The 22,385-nt window shown below is 36.1% G+C and overlaps 1 protein-coding gene across 1 annotated transcript in view; it reads left to right on the top strand.

The window, feature by feature from the left end:
• The first annotated feature begins 12,394 nt into the window (after positions 1-12,394).
• The window catches only part of LOC121320800 (transmembrane protein FAM155A), a 119,460-nt gene continuing 109,469 nt past the window's right edge, over positions 12,395-22,385 (top strand). The window contains exons 1-2 of the mRNA XM_041259450.1: positions 12,395-12,520; positions 12,839-14,107. Of these exons, the coding sequence (XP_041115384.1) occupies positions 13,379-14,107 (729 nt within the window). The 5' untranslated portion in view covers positions 12,395-12,520; positions 12,839-13,378. The remainder of the gene's footprint in view (positions 12,521-12,838; positions 14,108-22,385) is intronic.

The following is a 22,385-nucleotide window of genomic DNA, read 5'->3' as shown; positions in this document are numbered from 1 at the left end:
TGTGTGTCATAAACTAGGAACAGGGTTTCCATGGTTCAGCAGGAGCCAAATACAAGCTGAAAGTCAATTGGTTCTGTTTGCTTATAATATTTATTCTGTTATTTCCCAGTGGGGTACTTACCTACTGTACTGGATCCAACAGTAAGCAAACAAGAATGGCTTTTTAGTTCCTTTAATATCTAAGTGGAGATGACAGGGGTCGAACCCAGCTAACCCTTCATAACTCATCTGAGGCTTCTCCTCCAGCTTCATCTTTTCTGAGTTATGTGTCTCACCCTCTCTGCAGGGGATAGGTGTGTTTATCCAGTTGTAGCCATCCCTCTGCCCTCTTTCTAATCTGTGCTAGAAATCATTCTCATGTCAATAATGTATTGTTTACTTATACTAGAAGACATGATATGCAGTACATGTAAGGGTACAAACTACACTTCTTATCTTATTCTATGAAAATTGAAATAAAACTGGTTTACCTCACATTTCCTATGTTTTTCTGTTGTTCTGCATGTACCATACATGTATGTGCTTTACCATGCTTATACTGCTTGAATACACTTTGGTATGCTTTTACCAGTTTATACTGTAATACTGTGGCAATCAATAATAGTGTTAGACCTTTACTTCAGCAAACATGATTTTTAACAGACATTAACCATTTATTTTAAAAAATTGTTCTTTAGTCTCATAGTAATCATAATGTCACAATTCGCTTGACTTCATTTTCCTAAAATATTCTATCCATGTCGTGATGTAAATTATCTAAAAACCTTATTAAAGCATATAACTTTGAATTGGTAACTGCACTTAATTGCAATGATACACATTCCACTTAGCCCCATCAAACATAACATAAAACATCAAAATGACAAAGTTGTTGACAGGGAATAATGATATACCCTGTCTCTAAATCAGATAATTATGCAGTATTTTCTAAAAAGAACTGGAACTTTGGTCGGTGTCATTATTTATTCCTCTAGTAGGATGATGGCAGTATTAATTATCAAATGAATGGACGAATATTTCACCCCCCGCAGTCTGAGAGATTGCACAGAGCTACAATTTGCATGCCTAATGTAGAACTGCCCTCAGCAGGCTGTCTCAGTGCATAGCAAAGCTTGCTGAAATGTGTCAGCTGCAAACACATCTAGAAAAATAAGTGTGACTGCCTTTTTAGCAGGTCAGGGGGAAGTTCAGTCACCATGTCCATCTAATCCTTGGCTTCACTTACAGACTCCAAAGGTGACCATTAGTGCCAGTTGTGATGGTGTTTTTTTGATGTGGAGTAGACTTTAACCTTCAGGACACTTTACTGAGTTTTGACCATTACTTTTCTTGGATGAGTTTGCTACCTTTCCATGTTCCTTATTAAAGTCATGTGTAAGGTCGCATGTATTGGGTAAGTATTAGGCTCAGTGCTCACCACTGTATCAAATGGGTAGTGGTTAAAACAAAGTAACACATTTATCTCCATTTTCTGATGTTTCCTACATTATTTTGGCAGGGAAAAGTTACACTAACAGTAACAACATGTGGTCTAACCATCAATATAAGTAATGAAAATGCTTGGGGTATAAGCAAAGATTGTTATTATGTGCCGCTGAAAATGCATAATTAAGATCAAATGTAATTTTCACATGCTTGGCTAAATATTCAATCTATCACCTTGAAATACTATAGCTGCAGGTACTCAATTATTTGAACCATATGCAAAATCTTGCAGATTCAAATAGTTTTGTCTTTAAAAGATCTAGCAACCAAAAGGAAAATGTACGTTATCCAGGTAATCCAGGTAGAGGGAAACATTACCTATGCTTGGGAAATAGGCAGGTTTATCAGCTGAAAGGAAAGTACAAGTTACCCAGGTGTTTCAAAAGTGCAAGTTACCCAGGTAGTGGGAATATTCAGGTTTCCCAGAACTTGGTAAACATAACATAGATATAACATAACATTATGTTATCAAGACTGGGCTGGCATTGCTACAGCAGTCTCCCAAGGCAGTAGATTAGCATTACAGCATTCTTTTTATTTGTGAATTGATCCTAATTGGGTCAGTGTTAGCTTCACATCAGAGTTTTGTGTCAGTGCCAAACAGTATTAAAAACTATCCCACATTTAGAAGTTTTAAGCCATGTTTCTTTTCACACTGTATTGCTGTATAAATGTATTTTATTTTTTAATTGAAATCAGGAACAAAACAGCGCTAAACAGAAAAGTGATTCCTTGTCCATAAAGCAATTTTAAACGTCTCCAATTTGCAGCCTGAAAATGATGGTCCCTATACATACAAAGATTAGTCCAACAGATTCATAGTATATATTGATGTCAGTTGTAACAGTCCCACTGTCTGCAATGAGAATTTGGGCAACTGTAAGTAGCAAGTTTATTTCCTCTTAGATAATACTGTACTAGTTAATTTTAACTTCAGGAATACCACATTTGTGCTTCCATTTCAGCAAGTTAAAATGTTATCAAGCAGACGTTTAGTGTGGTTGACAATTATATACTGAGTAGTATTGTATTATAACGGCTTTCCGGAATGCTGTGTAATCCACAAAAGGCAAGGAAACGGAAGACACTCTTACTTGTGCAGTGTATCTAAAATTAAATAACTGATGGAAGTTTATCTTATTCGTATTTAGATTAGACTAATTTTATTCAATTGTTTGCTGAACTGTAATGCTACTCAAATACAAGCTACAATAAGTGCATATTTGATAGTGTCAATATTGTCCGGCAGGTATCTACCTTTGCATGGCTATGGCAATCTTTGTTTGCACTGTTCCACTAATTGACATGACTCCATTTGTTGATTAGCTAAGAAATGCAACAGCTGGAGAGATATCAATGCAAACAAAAGTCGGAACCCCACAACAAACTCTGTGTTAAATGTAATCAATGCTTAAAATATATGTATTAACATAGAATATATTACACAATATGTGTTACATAACTGCACGTTCAATTAAAAAATGACAAATCTTTATAGAATCCAATTGATTTAATGTTGTTAAACTTCTAATTACTACTTTTATTTGCTCAGTAATAAGCATAAACATGTTAACCTTTATTATTATGTAACTGCAGTGACTCAGCACTAGTTGAAAGCTTCTTCCATATTATAAATACGTATAATGATATATTATATCTGTGTTACTCATTTATTATGTAAATCAGGTAGTAACAGGCAAGAAATTCATTGTGGTCTAGAAAACTCGGCCCTTTCTCAGAATTTTCCTGACAGGTTTAGGCAGCAGGGTTCCAGCCCCCTGCAGATAAAGTTTCTGAGATGAGAAGGCAATATAATGTCAGGTGCACAGGTTGCTGTGTAGCATCTGCTCCTGGTAACTAGCATTAGTGCTCAAAACAGGATGCCTGAAGGTCATGACTGAGGTAAAGATTAAACAGACATCAAACCCCACCAACACTTAGTTGAAAACATAATCTGGTAATAAAGACAATTTAATCACTGGCAAGCTATCTACATAACAAGCTATCTACATGTCCCTCCCAACATGGCAGGGTAATGTTTTCTGACCCAATTACATCTACAGTAAAACAGCTATGGGACTGAATAGTTATGCAGAATGTACAGCACAATTTAATGTTTATTAAAGCTTGTGTTGCACAATAATTTAGTGAGGCATGTTTCACTGCACTGGTTTAAATACATATAACGTAATAAGTTGCTATGGCAGCACCGTACACTTTGGTTAAATTCAGGCCAAAGTATTAATATTTAGTCATTTTTCTCCAAATCTGTCTTTACCTGTCTTTGAGTGTGAGGGCTGGATAGCCTTCCACATTCCATTCAAATCAACCTGGCAGCTTTGCATACTCTCAGAGATGAAGGATGAAAATGTTGCTGGGCAACAAAACACATTCTACAGCCTATCGTAACTTTCTGCCATCCACAATACATTACAGCGAACTATTGTGCACAAATGTGTTGTTATTTTAATTTAAAATGTTTCCTGTCCTTTTTGAGCAATGTCATTGTGGTTTGTTCACTTTTTTATATTTGTGTATGTGACAAGATAGCATCACAACCCAAGCTGTTACTGGCTGGAAGGAGACTCAGAAGCTGGAAAGCTGCAGTTTAAGCAGTAAAGTGCAAGTTTATTAATCTCACAGGGGGATAAAACAACAGTAAAAAAAAAAACACATACAGCACAAAGGTTAAAATAAAGAGTTAAACACAAAACTTACACAAGCTAGGCTGAGCTACGACTTCACTGGCTTGCCTTCTCCAAACAGATTTAACCCCATCTCTGTCATAGTGTATGCCTCATGTGCATTTAATTAAATCACAATGGACACTTCTGAATAATTGTGGAAGCTGCCTCACACTTTTCTAAACACATTAATTTATGGATTCTGATATAAAAGTGGAGTTTCTTAGCCAGTGGCTAGATTTTCAAATGATCCCTATACAATTTTTTACTGTAGTACTTCAGTCCTTTATATAGCCGAAACCTCTTTCGGACATACTAAGCCTCAAGTAATGTAATTTCCTTTTCTTACTTTACTCAGATCAATTAAGGCTCCAGGGCTTCATAATCTTTATAATAACCATACAGTATATAATTTGTGCTCATTTTAAGATTTACCCCTGCCACAAGTTTAACAATGAAATCTAGTCAGTACAGAACAGTATATTGTGTTTGCATGCATTAGCAGTTGAATTGTAGGCGGTTCAGAGTGTCAGAACTGTTCAGGTAGTCTAAGCATGTGGTTTAATGTAAACAATTGTCTGAAGGATAACATTACATGACAGAACACTTTATAACCGAAGTGTGGGAGCACTGTTAAAATTTTAATATAGTGTACAATAAAATAAGCAATTCATAACATTATCTGTTAATGTGACAAGTCGCTGGGAAACTGGCCTTTACTTGAGACAAGATTAGAAATGATTAGCATATGTTTGCCGCACAGGTTGACAATGACAATAACAACAACTGTGCATACGTTTGTGTGTGTATGCTACTTAAGTTAGTTTCCCCAATCATGCGGCTGCATTTTCAAGCTTTAATGCATTATTTAGTGAAGGTATAGATCTTAGCTGTTGAATTAAATCCACAAATCGTGAATTCAATAAAGGAGTGACAAAAAAAAAAAAAAATCATCATTATGCAAATGTAAGCTTGGATAAGTTATAATTCTGATAATGTTTTTATCACAGGGATGTCCGACTGATCGCTTTTGAGCCATACATGGATTATTGAGCTCCAAATTATCTCTTTGAATATAGAGGAAAAGCAAAATGGGTAAAAAAAAAAAGCTGCAAAGGCAATAGGCACGACATACAGAATCGGTTTAGTTTTAGGTCACAATGTATTTTATTTTTTAAAGTTTGTGTTATATTTGTGTTTTATCAGTTATTTTAGCCACAGCAAATTAGCTGTTCCATTCAGAAGGTAAACCGCAAAAATAAACTGCTTTGCCATTACTCTTCTCTCTAAAAAATACATAGATGGAGATAATGGTAATTAAATATGACATATTGGAATAAGTAAACACATATGTTGTTGATTAACCACCTTTCAGGTGTCAACGATTGAGGGTTCCTTACTGCTTCTGTGTATTGCAGTCCAGACTGGAAAGACCCAGCAATTTGATATTTCCTGACCTCCTCCATATGGCTTCCTGAGTGAAGATGGCTGTAAACACTAATGCATGAAGAACTTGGCCATTGAGGAGAGAGGTGGCAAAGCAAGTATACAGCCTAGTCTGCGGAGAAGCATTGCCTAAGGTAACACCTGCTCTGAAAATTAGAAGCTAACATGCACTCAATATTATTAATTTTTCTCATCAGTATGAAAATCAAAGAATTAATTTACACGTCTCTGTCTAAAATCTGAAAGGCAGGAATCTGTGTGGTTTGGAAAAAAATTTTAACTGTGAATGACAAGCATTGCAGGTAAACGTTATACATCCATACACTTTGTTTTGTTTGTTGGGCCCTATTTATAAACTTTTTGTACCGTTTCTGCATAACATATTGTATAATATATATATATCTATATATAGATGATATATATATATATATTATATATATTAATAATATATAATTTCAGAATTGTATTGATTGAAAAGTTTTTAATTAAACAATAATGTGGTCAATTAAGAGGAAGTTTAAAATGTGTACATTTGTTGTGCTTCATTTTAAATGTAATAATCTGTGTTCCCTTTAAGGGTGACTGACCACAGTGTTTAGTACCCAAGTGGTACTCTAGTTGTGTTTTGGCAGGTCAGAAACCCCAGTGGGTACAGTTGCTCTATGAAACTGCTGAGTTGTTATGGGAGCTTCACTCCTGTTCATATCTGGCGACTACCTGAAAAAACTGTGTGAGATGCAAAATCTCATCAGAAGCAAAAGTGTCACAGTTATTTGCCTCTGATAACCTGAAAAGTGGCACAGTATACCTTTCACCTCTGGGTTGAAATCCATCTTTGGGAACTTGTTTAGTTATCCCTCAGTGGATAATTGATCTACCTACATTACCTTTTTTTTCTTTTTGTATATATATATATATATATATATAATATATATACACACACACACACACACACACACACACACACACCTCAGCATGGATTACATCCCCTGTGATATTCATATATAGATGTAGTAGTTTAAAATAATATACAAATTATTATTTATTTATTTAGCAGATGCCTTTATCCAAGGCAGAGACTAGAGTGTGTGAACTATGCATCAGCTACAGAGTCACTTACAACTACGTCTCACCCGAAAGACGGCGCGCGAGTGACTTGCTCAGGGTCACACAATGAGTCAGTGGCTGAGCCAGGATTTGAACCAGGGACCTTCTGCTTATAAGCAGCTTTTTTTTTAACCACTGGACCACACAGCCCCTAATCTAGATATACAGCTAGAATGTACTTGATCCAAAATGCAACTCTAAAGGATGCCACACACCAGGCACAATGTCATTTTTCATTGGCTGACAGGATACTTTCATAGCAACATGACCACACACACCAGAAGCAACAAATAGGTGACAGGTTTGAATACTGCCAGATCTATAAAACTATTAAAAATTGCTATTGACAAAACTATGATTGAGACTGGTACATATCCATCATCACGATGTGGAAATTATGAGTGTCTTCTCTGACAGTATTTCAACATATATGACAATAAATCATACATACCAGGCTTGCCCAATTCCTTCAAAATAGACTCCCATATATTGTCTTTCATATTTGTGTCTTTATAGTTGCGATAATCTTTGTCATATTTTTTCAGTGCAAAGTATTATTTTTTCCTCTGGATACTGATTCATCCTGCTGGACCATATATACTGAAGTTGTTCTTTGATTGGTTAATTCCCTAGTTGTGGCATGAGAAATCACAAAAAATAGGAGTCTGTCCAGTGTATCCTGGTGTTGCTCACGCGTCGTCTGTGGTGTGAAAGTACAGCTTCTATTAATTTTGTCACAACGCTGCACAGTCTCGCTTGTCGCATTGTGTCTGGTGGGTAGCAGCCTTAAGACTAGTAATCCAACATCATTAGGGATGTTTAGGAAGGTATGTTTGCATACATTGCTGCTGGAATGAGTTTGTTGAAAGTCAAGGGTGTGCTTTAACAGAGCTGGGACACAGAATGTTTCAGTTTCAAGCACTGTTGAGTGCACTTTTAATGCAAGAATCAAAATCTAAGAAAATATTTTAAAACAAACACAAATATTGGCTAATATCTCTACTGGCTCTCCATTTCCCATCTTTATACAATGGCTATTTAAGTAAGCAGACACTCACTTTTTTATGGCTGATTGACAATTCGTACACTTAATTTGAAACGTTATCAATAATTCCTGCTGTACAATCCCATTATTTCAGAACAGGTATTCTAACAACGTTGTGCAACTGGCTCCTTCCTTTACGTGATAATTGGCAACTCACTTGCCAATTAAGACCCCAAGCTACAGGAGAGGGAGGATTGAGGAAAATCAATTTTAAACCTATTTCTGCCAGGCAGAATTAAACACTACATATACAAATATTAACTGTAAATTGGTTGTGGAACACCATTTATACTATCTTTGTACTTTCTATACACCCCTTCAGAGAGCTGTTATTGCAAAATGCTTTAAAACGCATATTCTGTGCCAGCTGTCTACCTCTAATCATGTTGAGAGTTGTTGTGTTGTGGTCTGTCACACAAAGGAAACAAGATGAAATTGCGATCAACATGATTACAGGAACACAGCAGGTACAGAATAATGTTTTATAAGTGATACAATTATAAGTTAAGAAACTGAAAAAAAAAAGTCAGTGAGGTGCAGGTTCACGTCTTGACTGTGTGAAGTCACCAGTCCAGGGAGTGTAGCATTGGCTCTGGCTCTCCTGTGGGTTAGGGAGGCAAATTTCCTCATCACACTACAGCTGAACCTGCTGGCCAGGCGCCTTGGTTGTGGGATCAGAGGACGCCCACTGAGTATTCAAAATGGAGGGTAAAATAATTGTGCACACTCAATAAAAATAAGATAATAGAAGTAAGTTGAACTGCCAGCTTTGGTTAATTAAAAAAATACTTTTAATTAACAACTTGTTCCTCTGTCGACATTACCCTTTCGTAAGTACAAATCATTAAACACGTTTTTTTTTCAACTTTCAAAACAATGCTATCATACTGTAAGTTTGGACTAAATATTCTACTTTCTCTGAAGTGTATTTACCACTACTGTACCCATATTTATGATAGGAATCTAAGGAAATAAATACATCTCCTAGTTGTGTGTGCATGATTCAACCTTCCTATAAAAAAAAACATATTTAAAAAATATATGTTAAATCAAGACAAAGACAAAGCCAAGGTTTTTTTTTTTTATATTTACAACGGATACTGCTGTTTCTAAGTACATCCAATGTGTCCTTTAGTTATAGCTCTGATATGACAAATGTTTTGTTATTTTCCTTCAAAAGGAATTTTAATTAGAAAGTCAACTGTATTATGCCGCTGCTATGGGTCTTATTACTCAACATGACATTCCTGTGTTAATACAGAAGAACAGGATTTGAAATCCCAGTGAAAGTGAATCACAGAGAGATTTTACTTAATGTTACATAAATGTATTGCTTTGTGTGTGCTTAGTAATTTTTTCCTGGAACAAATACACTACGGATTTGAATATAATTTGTTCTGTTGTTACATTCGAGGGTATACGCTATTCGCTAAAGACCATGAAATTCATCATGCATTCAAATGCATTCAAATAGCACATTCGCAGTCTCATTTATATTATCTCAGATGAATTGTGTCAATTCTGTGCTTTGTGCATACATTCCATTTTCTTTCTCCCGAGACGCATTTACATGATTGTCCCAGAAAAGTGTAAAGGCAGAAAAAATCAAACACATTGTAAACCAATAATAAATACAAAAAATGCCCTATTAATAGACAGACTGGTACAATCTGGTAAAATAAAAGTTTAAGTAAAGCAAAAAAAAAACCAAAACAACCCCCCCAGATAAAGAAAAGAAAGGAACAAGCAGCATACATGCAACATGAATAAACAAATACATACAATTAAAACATATTGATGTGTAAAAATGCTGTGAAATACAGGACATATATCAGGGTACTTTATTGAACACAGACTTTATTGAAATATTTGACTAAAATAAGAGGAAATGTAGTAATTGAGAAATTACATATTTAAGTTGACCAAGATTAGTATTTGAATGTATTCTATAAGTGGAAATTGGAAAAAATGATAATTCGAGTACTCAAATTCTTAAGAATCTCAATTAGGAGAATATATTAATATGCATTGATTGTCCTCCAATGCACCACTTGACTGTTAGTGTTAGTTAGAATATAATCCTATGTATGAATTACAAATAAAATAAAACAATACAGCAATCTGCAAAGTGGTAATGTGGGCTCTGTTTTGTTGTTCCCTTCTTATTGATTATACAACCCAGTTATTCTTTCCTCTGTGAATTAGCCATTGAAGGAGATAATTAATGAATAAAGGTGAATTGGAACAGCATGGCATAACCTGCTTTGCAAATAAAAAAAAAGTGTAATACATGTTTAGATACATTATTGGATAAATAAAGCTTGCACTAACCCTGCTACTGTTTTCCACCAGGGGTGACTTTTTATTACCCCGTATTAACATTACTACATGCATTACAAGTACAGCGCTGATTAGACCATTGAAATGGACCTTCATGTGTTTGAAGATGTAAAATAAATGCTTTACTTTGCCATGGTCAAAAAGTGTCACCTACTGGTTCAAATCATCCTTGACTTTTTTCTCCTAGTGCCAAATTAAAAAGGTAATGTAAGGCAACCACTTTTGTTCCTATTTGGTGGAAATGCATGTCATTCATAGCATGTTAATTGCTTAATCTTTCTAACATCTGATGCCAATGAGAATGTGTCAAAGATTAACTGCCTGCATTGTCTTCCGCTGCACAAGGCTGCCTGCTCTTTGACGATTTTGCTCTCCATTTAGGAAGCATGGGGTTAGATGCGCAGGGCAACTCCAACTGCTTGCAGAGGGATGTTCCTTGTGCCATATGAATAACAGAGAGACTGAACCAGTTCCTAACCAGCAGGTCATATCTACAGAGCTTCTCTGAATGGCCATCCTAACAAACATCAATGCTGCATGTCTTCCTGTTGTCATGGTAATCAGAGGTGATACAGAGGTGGAACGTGGGTTGAAAAAACAAAACGTGAAAGGAATGGTATGACACAGCTACTAAGGAGAGTATAACACATCTAGATAGATAGATATACAGTACTTCCTATTGGAAGCTAATGACATGCATACATTTGCGGTGGCATCCCATTAGTAAAAAGCTATGGTATTTGCACTGGTGATGTCATGGTCATTGTGTCCTTACTGTGATGAGATCTGCAAATCACTGGTTGAAGGGTTGACATTATGCATTTGTTTTGCTTCCCTGCTGCTCAGGGGGGGGAAAAAAAAAAAAACACATTTAATGTTTTTATAGTAAAAGGTCACCTTGTATATGGGAGCACACACATCTACTGTATACTGAAAGGTGGAACACTACACTGCATATTAGATTATGTAATTATGATTGAGGCTGTTTCACATAAGGCCTTTCTTTCTTTCTTTCTTTCTCTTCACAGAATAAAAGGTTGGTTGAGGTAAAAAGTGCGAGTGTAGCAGCCCCCTAGCTGAGCAGTGCAGTGTAAGACAAGTGGGAACTGCTTCCACTGCTTGGAATGTTCAGCCAATCCGAGTGCTTTGTTCACCAATATTTTTTTTTTTTTTTGTATTTATTTATTCATTTGTTTATTTTATAAATCCATTAATTAATCAATACATACATAAATAATTGCCCCCTAAAATGATGACCAACAGGACGCTAGAGCCCAGATACCATATGTGATGAAAATGCTGTGCTCTGTGAAAGGCTGTCTGGCACTTCGCATCACTCTTGTTGACTTAACTGTGGAAAGCGAGCAAGACCGGTAGCCCGGCGGTTACTTCTAGGTGACTGGTTGCAATGGCTCTAAAAATGTTAAGTTTGTTGACTCTATACAGCACACACAGCATGTTCTTCAGCTGCACGAGAACCACTAAATAATGCCTCGACCTTGTTTTGGATGGGCGTGAAGTATGAACCGGAACGGATCAGAACTGGATTTTATTATCGATCTGGAGAGGACCCGGACTAATCATTTATATTTAACACACGTATATGAAATTGCTGAAAACTGGGCACCGCATTACGCCCCCTCCTTTGTCTTGTTTAATTGAAACACTGTTCTAATCGTCTTATTGTATCATTTGTAATTGTATTTCCCGAACAAAAAAAAAAAAATAAACTACTAAACAAGGTCGTTATGTCATATTTTCAAAACAGAATCCAAAAGTCCACCGCAGTGTCAGCTACCACACAAAATAGTTCAAATTTACGTGCCTGAGTTGTTTCCCAATCAGTTTTAATAAAAATGAGAACACCAATACCCATATCCCCTGTTGTAAATATTCTGTCAACGTTTTAAGTACATTTTAACGCGTATCCAAATGTGTGTGTCTGAAGCGAAGCAGCCTCATGTTGAATTTAAGAGATTTGCACCCCTACGTCCTCCCCCCACCTCCTGTTCTGCGTCACAGCAACGGTGCAGCATTGGGAATACAGATAGAGTAGATGGTTGATTTGAAGCAAAGAAGCGAACAACCAACAACCATCAATAGTCTAAGCTATATAGATATATTACCGTTTTTTAAAAAAATATTATTTTAATCATCTAGCAGTGATAATCATGGTCAATGGACCATTGTACAAAAGGAAAGATATATATATATATATATATAGACCTGACATATATAAAACTGCCAAAAATATTTCTCGTCATGTATCTCAACATGTACTAAAAAGCACCGTAGCCTACTTATAAACAGAAAAAAAAAAAAAAAAACAAAAAAAAAAATACATGTACTGCGTACTCAACCATTTCATGTTTGTTAAAACCTATTCTTTCACAAGCGTGGCAAACGTTTGAGGGTAAGTGAATGTTTATAAATGTTTGCAAAATAATTCATTTCATGTCACATAACTTAGACTACAAAATGACATTTGAAGGAACGTATTGTGGTAAACTCTCTATAAAGTAAAAAGTAAACATTTATAAGTAGTGTTTTTTTTTTTTTTTTTTTTTTTTTTGCGCAATTGACTACTCCGATACCTATCCTTTCAGAATAGGCTACCTGTTAGCATTTACCGTAATGTTCAGATGAAATGTGTCTATTGTGAAGGTAAACTCGCGAATATCCTGATTCGTTTATTCATGTGTATCAATATGTGTCATTTGGTTGTAAGCAGACCTGCTACTGCATCAGGATTGAGAGATCTCATTGCTGGAGATGACGCAAATGACCCAGCTCCACCAAAAAGTGCTTTAAGACGAACATGGCGGCAACTAGCACTGGACCAAGATGATTGTGCTTTTCAAAAGGAAAAAGCCACGGCATTCTGCCCAGATACCAAGAAAAAATCGCCAAGTTAAAACAAAAAGATTTTACAAACCTTTACGATCGCTGGTTAGATGAGGGAGGCTGGTGAGAGTTGGGTTACGGAAAGGCAGAAAGCTCAGCACCTTCAGAGGAAAGAGAGAGGCATGTTGTCACAGAGAAGTACGTTTTTCTCAAGAGAGCCATGGATAACTGTGATATGACAATGCCTTGTTTAATCTCTTTGCATGCACCAATTGGGTGGAAATAGCCTATCATCTCTAAGTGAAACAAGGACCACTTTAAATTCAACGTTCAAGAGGAAAAGAAAAAATAAAATCTTCAAGTCAATGAATATTGTGGCAAAGGAGCCCTCACGGTGGAGTCGGCCAGTGCTGCGCTTTCCCAAAATATGAACAGGGGTGCTTGGATGTGTCGGCAGCAAAATGACGGCTTAAAAATCTGGTTTGCACCCCGAGAGAACGAAAAACCTTTTACTGATTCGGAAAGGGCACAGAAATGGCGACTGTCCTTAGCATCTCTCTTATTTTTCACCGTCCTGCTCTCTGATCACCTGTGGTTCTGCGCTGAGGCAAAATTGACAAGGACCAGAGACAAGGAGCTGGACAAGTTAGCATTAACAAACATAGGTGATCACTTCTCATCAGCAAGCAACCTACTTTCTTCAAAACTCCATTCACCACACAGCAGCCTAAGTAAAGACAATAATGCTATTTTTATAGGGAATGCTACCAAACCTTTGTGGCGACTAGAAACGTGCCCACCGCATAGTTTATCAAAAAACTGTTTTACTTTTGAACATGCCGAACCTGTTTGCAGGAACATTGGGGAGGAGACAGGAGAGGAAACCGCACCTTTGAATTTAAGCGATTTTTATCTTTCGTTTTGTAATTCGTATTCTCTTTTGGATTTGTTTATGGGGTTATCCAGTCCGGACAATTTAAACTGTAGCCTGGAAGTGGTTATGGGTGGGAATCTACATGGATGCAGCCAGTGCGTCCAAGCATACCAACGCTATGACCAACACGCTCAGGAGAAATATGAAGAGTTTGAGGTTATGATTCAGAAATACTTGCAATCGGATGGATATTCTGTGAAAACGTGCATGAAGGAGTGCAAGGTAGGGTGTCTTACTTTTTCAAAGCGTTATAACGGGTTGGTATATGGGTTGGGTGTCCATGTAGTCATGTGAACTGATGCTCTGCTTACAGCCTTAGATTAATACATTGCAGAAAACAAAAGTATTTGGAATAAATACTTTTGTTTTCGTCCGTCCGTCCGTCTGTCTGTTTGTCCGCCCTTCTTTTTCTTTAGAATTTCAGAAAATTGCTAGGTGAGATTTAGGATAGCTCAACAGATTGAAGGTTGTGGCACAATAAATTAATGTTGTGACAAGCAATGCCTTTCAGTGTGAGTAGTACATTACGTTGCGACTGTACATTAATAATAGTCGTAAAGGCTATATTGAAAGAGCTTGTCAGCAGAATTGTTTGGGGAGTTAATGAACTACAGCCTTTTCATTTACTATTAATTCCATTACGTGATCAAATTCTGAAGCGAGACGAAGGTTCTGCTTGTTGTTATTGTTGTTGTTGTTGTTGTTGTTGTTGTGTGTGTGTGTGTGTGTGTGTGTGTGTGTGTGTGTGTGTGTGTTTTCTTAAGGCAAACTTAATATGGCGAAGAGGATTTGGAAACGATATATATATGTATTCCGATTGTAATTAATTATTAAAAAAAAAAAAAAAAAAAAAAACGAGTGTTGTTTTAAATCCAAAACATTTGATGTACAGTATTTGCTGGTAAATATACCTGCGGTCAATACCTGACAAGAATCAAACGGATTTCGCAAGTAGTGTTCAATTGCTCCACAGATGCTGGGAAGGATTTGTGTGGCAGTGCATGATTAGACAGTGCATACATTCCCAGCTGTTATTTATTACCTTTTAAAGCAGTCTGAGCATATGTAAAATCCAAATGTATCGTCCAAATGTGTCGTGTGTATATTATATATATATATATATATATATATATATATATATATATATATATAGACACACACACACACACACACAATAATATCCGAATGCCAGTACCGTTAATGTAGTTAATGTTGTTAATTAATTTATTTATTTTTTAACCCGGGGTGTTGTAATGATAAACTCTCAAGGTGAGTGGCGACGGCTGCAGAGAGATAGGCGCTGCAGTAACCCCATTGGTTAAATGGTGATGATAGAATTTCAATAAGGTTCATCATTATTCTCAGAGAATCACTCTTCCCATTCTAAAATTGTCCAGCATTCTATCTAACATGTAGACTCCACAAAATGAACGTCTACCTTCCAGGGCGTTTTGATTGTAAATATAAGTTAGAGCTGGAGTTTACATTATAATGTTATCATTTTAGTGCGCAGTAAGCGTGACAATAACGTTTGGTCATGTAAATGTTTTTTTTTTTTAAATCACCAAACAAACGTGTGACATTAAATGAGACATTTTACTAGACTAGAATGAAAAGAATCTGTAAGATACAGCAGTTCTTCACAATGACAACTAGACTTTTACATTGCCCATATCTTGAAACATCCAACCCGATTATTTTGGGGGAAGATTCAGGTTTTGAAAGGGTAAATATGATAATGTTTCTCATCATTAACAGTGCAAAGCAACTAATTAGCTACTCGATATAGTTTGGAATTATAACAGGAACATGTGAATGGATTCAATTTCAAATGGGTTTCAATGCAATAAAACATGACACCCTATGTTCTTCTATTCGAAAGAACATGTAAGAAAATTGTGACTGCTAATACACACTTTAGCTCTATTTCTTCAAGAGTAACACACATATGGCTTTTTTGGCTTGAAAACCGATATCACAAGATAAATACGGTGAGATAAGGCCTGGGAGAAATAAAGGCTGAGCGTTTCTGTGATCAGTAAAGAGGACTGAGTTGCAGAGGGGAAAGTTATATGTTCTTACTTAAGCTTGTCATAGAAATGGGCAAATATGTACTACTACTAATACTACTGATAATAATAATGGTTATTGTTATTATTATTATTGGTACAGAGCACGCCACCCAGAGCCCACTGGTCAACAGCAGCAGTCATATCGCCAGCGGACTCTGCATGTGGCCGTGCTCTAACCGAACCAGGGCTCTGAAAATGGCTCCGCAATCTAAGAACATGTAGCAGTAGTAGTAGTTTTTTTTTTCAGATCAATATACATTTTATTTTTATTGTTGAAAACCAGGAATGCCACACGTTTTCAGACAGATCAGTTTGATCAGATTGGCCAGGTATGTCACCATTAACAAGTCATTGATATTGCTGTTCAGCATGCTTTCAAAGTCTTACACTGTTATTTTGGGAACCTTATTGATCAAATCCGTCAGGAAACGACCCACCGTGTTGTCAGGCGTGTAGCTCAGTACGCTGAACATCGCACCCACAGTGTTGCGTGCAGATGTTCATTCTGCCGCTCTTTAGGGCCGTGTCCATGGTCAGGTGAATGGGGCTCTGCGCTTCACGGCTGTAATACTCGTGAATCAGAACCGAGAGCTCTGTGATGTCATATCGTTTTGCGTACCAGCCCACAATGACTTCACTGGGAGACACTTTCTTGTGTGGTTCGTGCATGTTCTTTGCAAACTCCATATGAACAGCCACCTCATCTTCCGATTCGTTGTGTGGGACAGAGAAACAGTTGGTAACTTTGACGGTGTGTTTCTCTACGGTGCCCAGTAAAGTACCGGTGACCCTCAGCACTCCTTCCTTCCTCTCATAAGAGTCGGCGATTGAAGCGAGAATAACCAGGTCGATTTTAACAACTAGGTTGTACACCGACATCTTGGAAGGGAAAAATTAGTAGTGGTAGAATAAGAAGTAGTTGTAGTAGTCAATAACAGATTTTGTTCAGCACCCTGACCAGTAACAAGCAGATTACCCTTGTTGCTGTCCATGTTGCTGATTACTTAGTGATGGCTTATTCTATAAAACATTAGAATTTGATTATTTGAACGACCTCTACTTGCTTGTATTATTATTTTTTTCAGCTAATATTGTTTAGTATATAGACTTGTATTATAGTGAAAGAATAACAAAAGGCTACAGGTTATGCAACTTACTTCTTATAAACAGATTGCAGTATGTTTTTAATAGTTTTTTGAAGGTCCACATTGTTGCACCCTTTATGTGTTTGCAGAGCATATGCTATCTGTTTCATGGGACATGTTATATTTAATAACATCACTAAGCTATAAGAACAAATTAGACTGAGCAACACAGGATTTTGCATAATGGGTTCAATATAAAACCAAATGGTTTGTTAATTTGTTATGTGTCATTTACTTATGTCACAGTATCCCTGAATAGACAATAGCTCCATCTTTAAAAATGGCTAAATCATTTTAATCAGTGTTATATTTTTCTACCATTTACTATTAAAGCAGCAAGACTTGGTGGGATGGATGGATGGATGGATGGATGGATAGATAGATAGATAGATAGATAGATAGATAGATAGATAGATAGATAGATAGATAGATAGATAGAACAATTTTAGACTTCTAGAAGCTTTAATTACATACTACAAAAGAACATTATTTATTTGGCAGTTATAAATATGTTCGTCATGTGCCATGGGATTTTACAACTCTATAACACACAAATATTACCTTTACTTCTATAAAGGATGACGAGAAAGCAGCTTCTTCGTCGTTACCCCTGGGTAATGGGATAAAATTAATTTATTTTTACACATACCGTACTTTACCGTCCGTAAATTGAGTACAGTTAACGTTTATTCAAGACTACAAACTGAACAAATTACAGTCAAATTAATTAAGACGTGAAATTATAATTCAGAAAACTATAATAATATAGATATAATATATATATATATAATATATATATATATATATATATATATATATATATATGTGTGTGTGTGTGTGTGTGTGTGTGTATATATATATATATATATATATATATATATATATATATATATATATATATATATATATATATATATATATGATTAGATAGCTTGGTTAAAAGGATAACATTTTGTTGAAGGTGAACATTGGTGAGGAAAATGAATTGAAAAAAGAAAAAGAAACCGAAATGAATATAAGTCTATAGTTACTCGTAGTATCTCTTCCTCTTCTTTCAGGTAAGTGTCAATCTAGCACAACACCATTTTTATGGAACATAATTCATGCTACATTATGCAAGTTTATTAATAAGACCAGGCCATTGGTAAGATACACTCTAATAACATACTCTGGACATTCAGAAGGGGCGCTACTTTATTTGTTTTCTTTGATGGCACTTGGGTGGTATCTCAAAAATAATAGTACTGTAAAGCCTTTTCCAGTCAGTAAAAAAAAATAAAAAAACACATTCACATTTTTTTTGTGTTCCTTTACTAATTTAATTTCCAGAGCTACATTACTGTAAAGATACATTATTGTAAAGAAGTTCTGACTTCTGAATACTGTAGAGAACACAGAAAGGGAAATGATGTAGTAAATGATGTAGTAAATTGTCACTCAGTATCATATTTTAGTTTTAAGTCACCAAATTATCTTGTCTAAATGATATTGTGTTTTATATAAAATCCTCTATAGTGATATTGAAGGATGTTTAATTGTAATCTCAGCCTAATGGTTCAATATTTTGTGTCAGCAAAGTATACATGAATGTAAAGTAGTATTTTCTCTAAGACTAGGATGTCACCAGGTTGACATCATTGTTAAGAATCAAGAATCAATGCTGCTAATACCATATGTATTCTAACAGTTATTTGAGTCAGCTTTCAGGGTTTTGTGATGGCCCTCTGTTCTACAACTGCATGATCTGTTTGATGGTATGTTTTTTTTTAAAGCAAACAGTTAAAAATCTAGGCTACTGGGTTACAACAGTACATTAGCCAGCTGTTTTGTCCAGTTGAATGAGTTCTCCACCTCCACCTCATCAGCAGAGCGAATAAAAAACAGTCCCATCTGTACATAGTGTGCCATTTGGTTGCTGAGATGTTAATTATCCAGTGGGATATAGCTCTTTGGTGGTATGTCATTTGCTGTGGGACCCTGTTCCTGATTCTTGATTCGTACTCACACAACCAGTAATACCAAGATGATTAGGCACATTTTAATTTAGTCTGATATGTTTATCTTATCAACATTTTGTCGACTGCAGACATAAAATTGTTTTGTTGTTTATTAGATCAAATCAAATAAATAAACAGTGGGAATCGTATGCGTCTCTTTGAAGTGCAAATAGAAAGTGATCTGATCCATAGTACTCAGAGTCTTATTACCCGGCAGTTGGGAATAATAGCAGTACTTGAAGTTTTAATTACACACCTGCTAGGCAAATATATTCTGCATTTTATAAAAGTGTAAATTGTTTTTAAGTGGCCAGTGTTTTCTCCACCTGCATTTCCAATGACCTGGAAGATTGTTTCTGAATATTCAGTGAATGGACAGCAGATATTTCCCTTTTGCATGGAATGCTCTTGGTGCCTGTTTTATGTACTTTATTTACATAGCACATTTAAATAGAACATATCTGTTTCTTCACAAGAAAACGTTAAGCCAAAACATTCAAAGCCTGTCAGACTGCTATCAGTACACCCACACATTGACAAAAAAGCAACATTTAAATTCCTTCACCAACATGTTTAAAATTGGATCATACATTTTTGTTCTATAGGTAGTGAGCAAGGCGATGATATCCCTTTGTTCACCCAGTCCAGTCACTTCATTTGAATCTGGTGTCATAAATCACAACCCACATTTAATGAGCTCCTATTCAATTATAAAATAAATATCCTGTTTCAAGAGAAATTTTCATTTTTATCCACATTTTTTTTTCAAAACGTTTAATCATATATAGTATCTTGATGCATTGTAAACCATTGTAATTAAATACTACCTATGTGAACATAGTTAGATTTTTTTTTTTTTAACATAAACATGACTATAAAGTACTGAATCGGGTTGAAAAGTGTGCATGATTAAATGTAGATTTATAACCTTGTTTATGAATGAACTAAATAATGAGGATAATGAATATAACACGGGCTCCTGATAGCAATTTGAATATAATATGGCACACACGGGCTCCTCAATGATTTCCTTGTAGAAGACATAGACTACATACTCTTTACTTTAATACAAAGAGTACTTAAAAAAAAAAAAATGTGCACGACAGCTACTGTTTTCAAATGCAGCTGCCAAGCGTTATATTTCTTGCAATATGTTAGACATATTACAGCAGTAAAGAAGTAATTTTTTGGTCTGCAAATCTGCCTTGTTTGTCTGACCCATTTAATCAAAAACATATTAGAGTTCTTAGAATCAGTTTGCAGTAGGAAAGCAGAAGGCACAGTAACCGGTTTCATAATGTATCATTTTAGTTTTTTGAAAAGGAAAAAAAAAAACTTTCTGTAAGAGCAGTCTCAACATACCTAATACCTAAGTTTTCTTCCAGGACAACCTTGTACTTGGCTTTATTCATACGTCCTTCACAAAGACAAATCTGCCCGATTCCAGCCTTGCTGAGGCACCCCCAGATGAGTCCAATTTTCAGTTTTGCCCAACACCTGGTCGTCTAATGGTTAGACGGAGACCTGTAGAGGCCTACAAGCCACTGTGAAATGTAGTGGAGGATCGGTGATGATCTGGGGGTGCTTCAGCAAGGCTGGAATTGGGCAGCTTTGGCATGAATGAAGCCAAGTACAAGGTTGTCCTGGAAGAAAACTTGCTTCCTTCTGCTCTGACAATGTTCCCCAACTCTGAGGATTGGTTTTTCCAGCAGGACAATGCTCCATGCCAGGTCAAACAAGGTGTGGATGGAGGACCACCAGATCAAAACCCTGTCATGGCCAGCCCAATCTCCAGACCTGAACCCCATTGAAAACCTCTGGAATGTGATCAAGAGGAAGATGGATGGTCACAAGCCATCAAACAAAGCCGAGCTGCTTGAATTTTTGCGCCAGGAGTGGCATAAAGTCACCCAACATCAATGTGAAAGACTGGTGGAGAGCATGCCAAGACGCATGAAAGCTGTGCTTGAAAATCAGGGTTATTCCACCAAATATTGATTTCTGAACTCTTCCTAAGTTAAAACATTAGTATTGTGTTGTTTAAAAATGAATATTAACTTATTTTCTTTGCATTATTCAAGGTCTGACAACACTGCATCTTTTTTGTTATTTTGACCAGTTGCCATTTTCTGCAAATAAATACTCTAAATGACAATATTTGTATTTGGAATTTGGGAGAAATGTTGTCAGTAGTTTATAGAATAAAACAAAAATGTTCATTTTACCCAAACACATACCCATAAATAGTAAAACCAGAGAAACTGATAATTTTGCAGTGGTCTCTTAATTTTTTCCAGAGCTGTATATACTGTGTTACTTGTTATTCGGAGGTTCCAAATCTACAGTTATGGACAAATATTTTGCTTCACCTAGAATTTTAAGATTGAAACATAATTATTTAAAAAAAAAGAATATATGAACTATGAATTTAGATCTTCTGTTTAACATCATGTAATCAAAGAAACTACAAAATTATACGTATATAGAAAACCACAAAGTGGCATGTAATTTAATATGCTAACGTAACATTCAGGAGGTTTCATTCGACTTTATGAAGCAAAATTATTTATTTCTATAGGGTGATGCTAAACCTTTGGCCATAGCTATAAAGTATTGTCTGGGGCCCCCTCTTCTCATTTTTCAATATCTTAAATTATGTTATTTACAGATCTATTTTTTTTCTAATACACAATTAAACTAATTTAATATTATTGACATATACAATAGTCCATCGTGTATCCGACTGAGGTTTTACCAGAGTATACCATTATATGCAGCTGTTCACACGATTCACACGATTATTGTTTTTAGATTCAGCTTTTATTAGGGGGCTCCCCTAAATCCTTTGTTTAGAAAGATACAGGGTGTTAATGCTTGTGATAGGGTAGCTGTCTGCAGTGTGGGTGCGTGCATTCGCTGCTGGGTGACAGGCAGGAGATCGAGACAGAGGTTAAATTGATATGCCCTGCTGGTGAACAGGATTTATTTACAAACCCACACTGAACAGCACACGTAACACTACAAGCAATGCTAGCACACAGAGTACATACAACACTGTACGGAAATTGATGGGATCTACAATCTCTCAACTAATCTTTGTTCAATAATAAACAAACTCTGGCTACATGTCTGGCTGTTGGCAGTTTCAACTTGCACTCATTCATACACACACACACACACACACACACGCACACACACACACACACACACACACACACACACACACACACACACACTGTGCTGAAGAGCGTTGTCAAGGTGGATACGCGGTTAGGGTGGATATGTG

Source organism: Polyodon spathula, chromosome 9 (genome assembly GCF_017654505.1).
Source record: "Polyodon spathula isolate WHYD16114869_AA chromosome 9, ASM1765450v1, whole genome shotgun sequence".
Classification (NCBI taxonomy): Eukaryota; Metazoa; Chordata; class Actinopteri; order Acipenseriformes; family Polyodontidae; genus Polyodon; species Polyodon spathula.
This window is presented reverse-complemented; position numbering and strand designations above follow the sequence as displayed.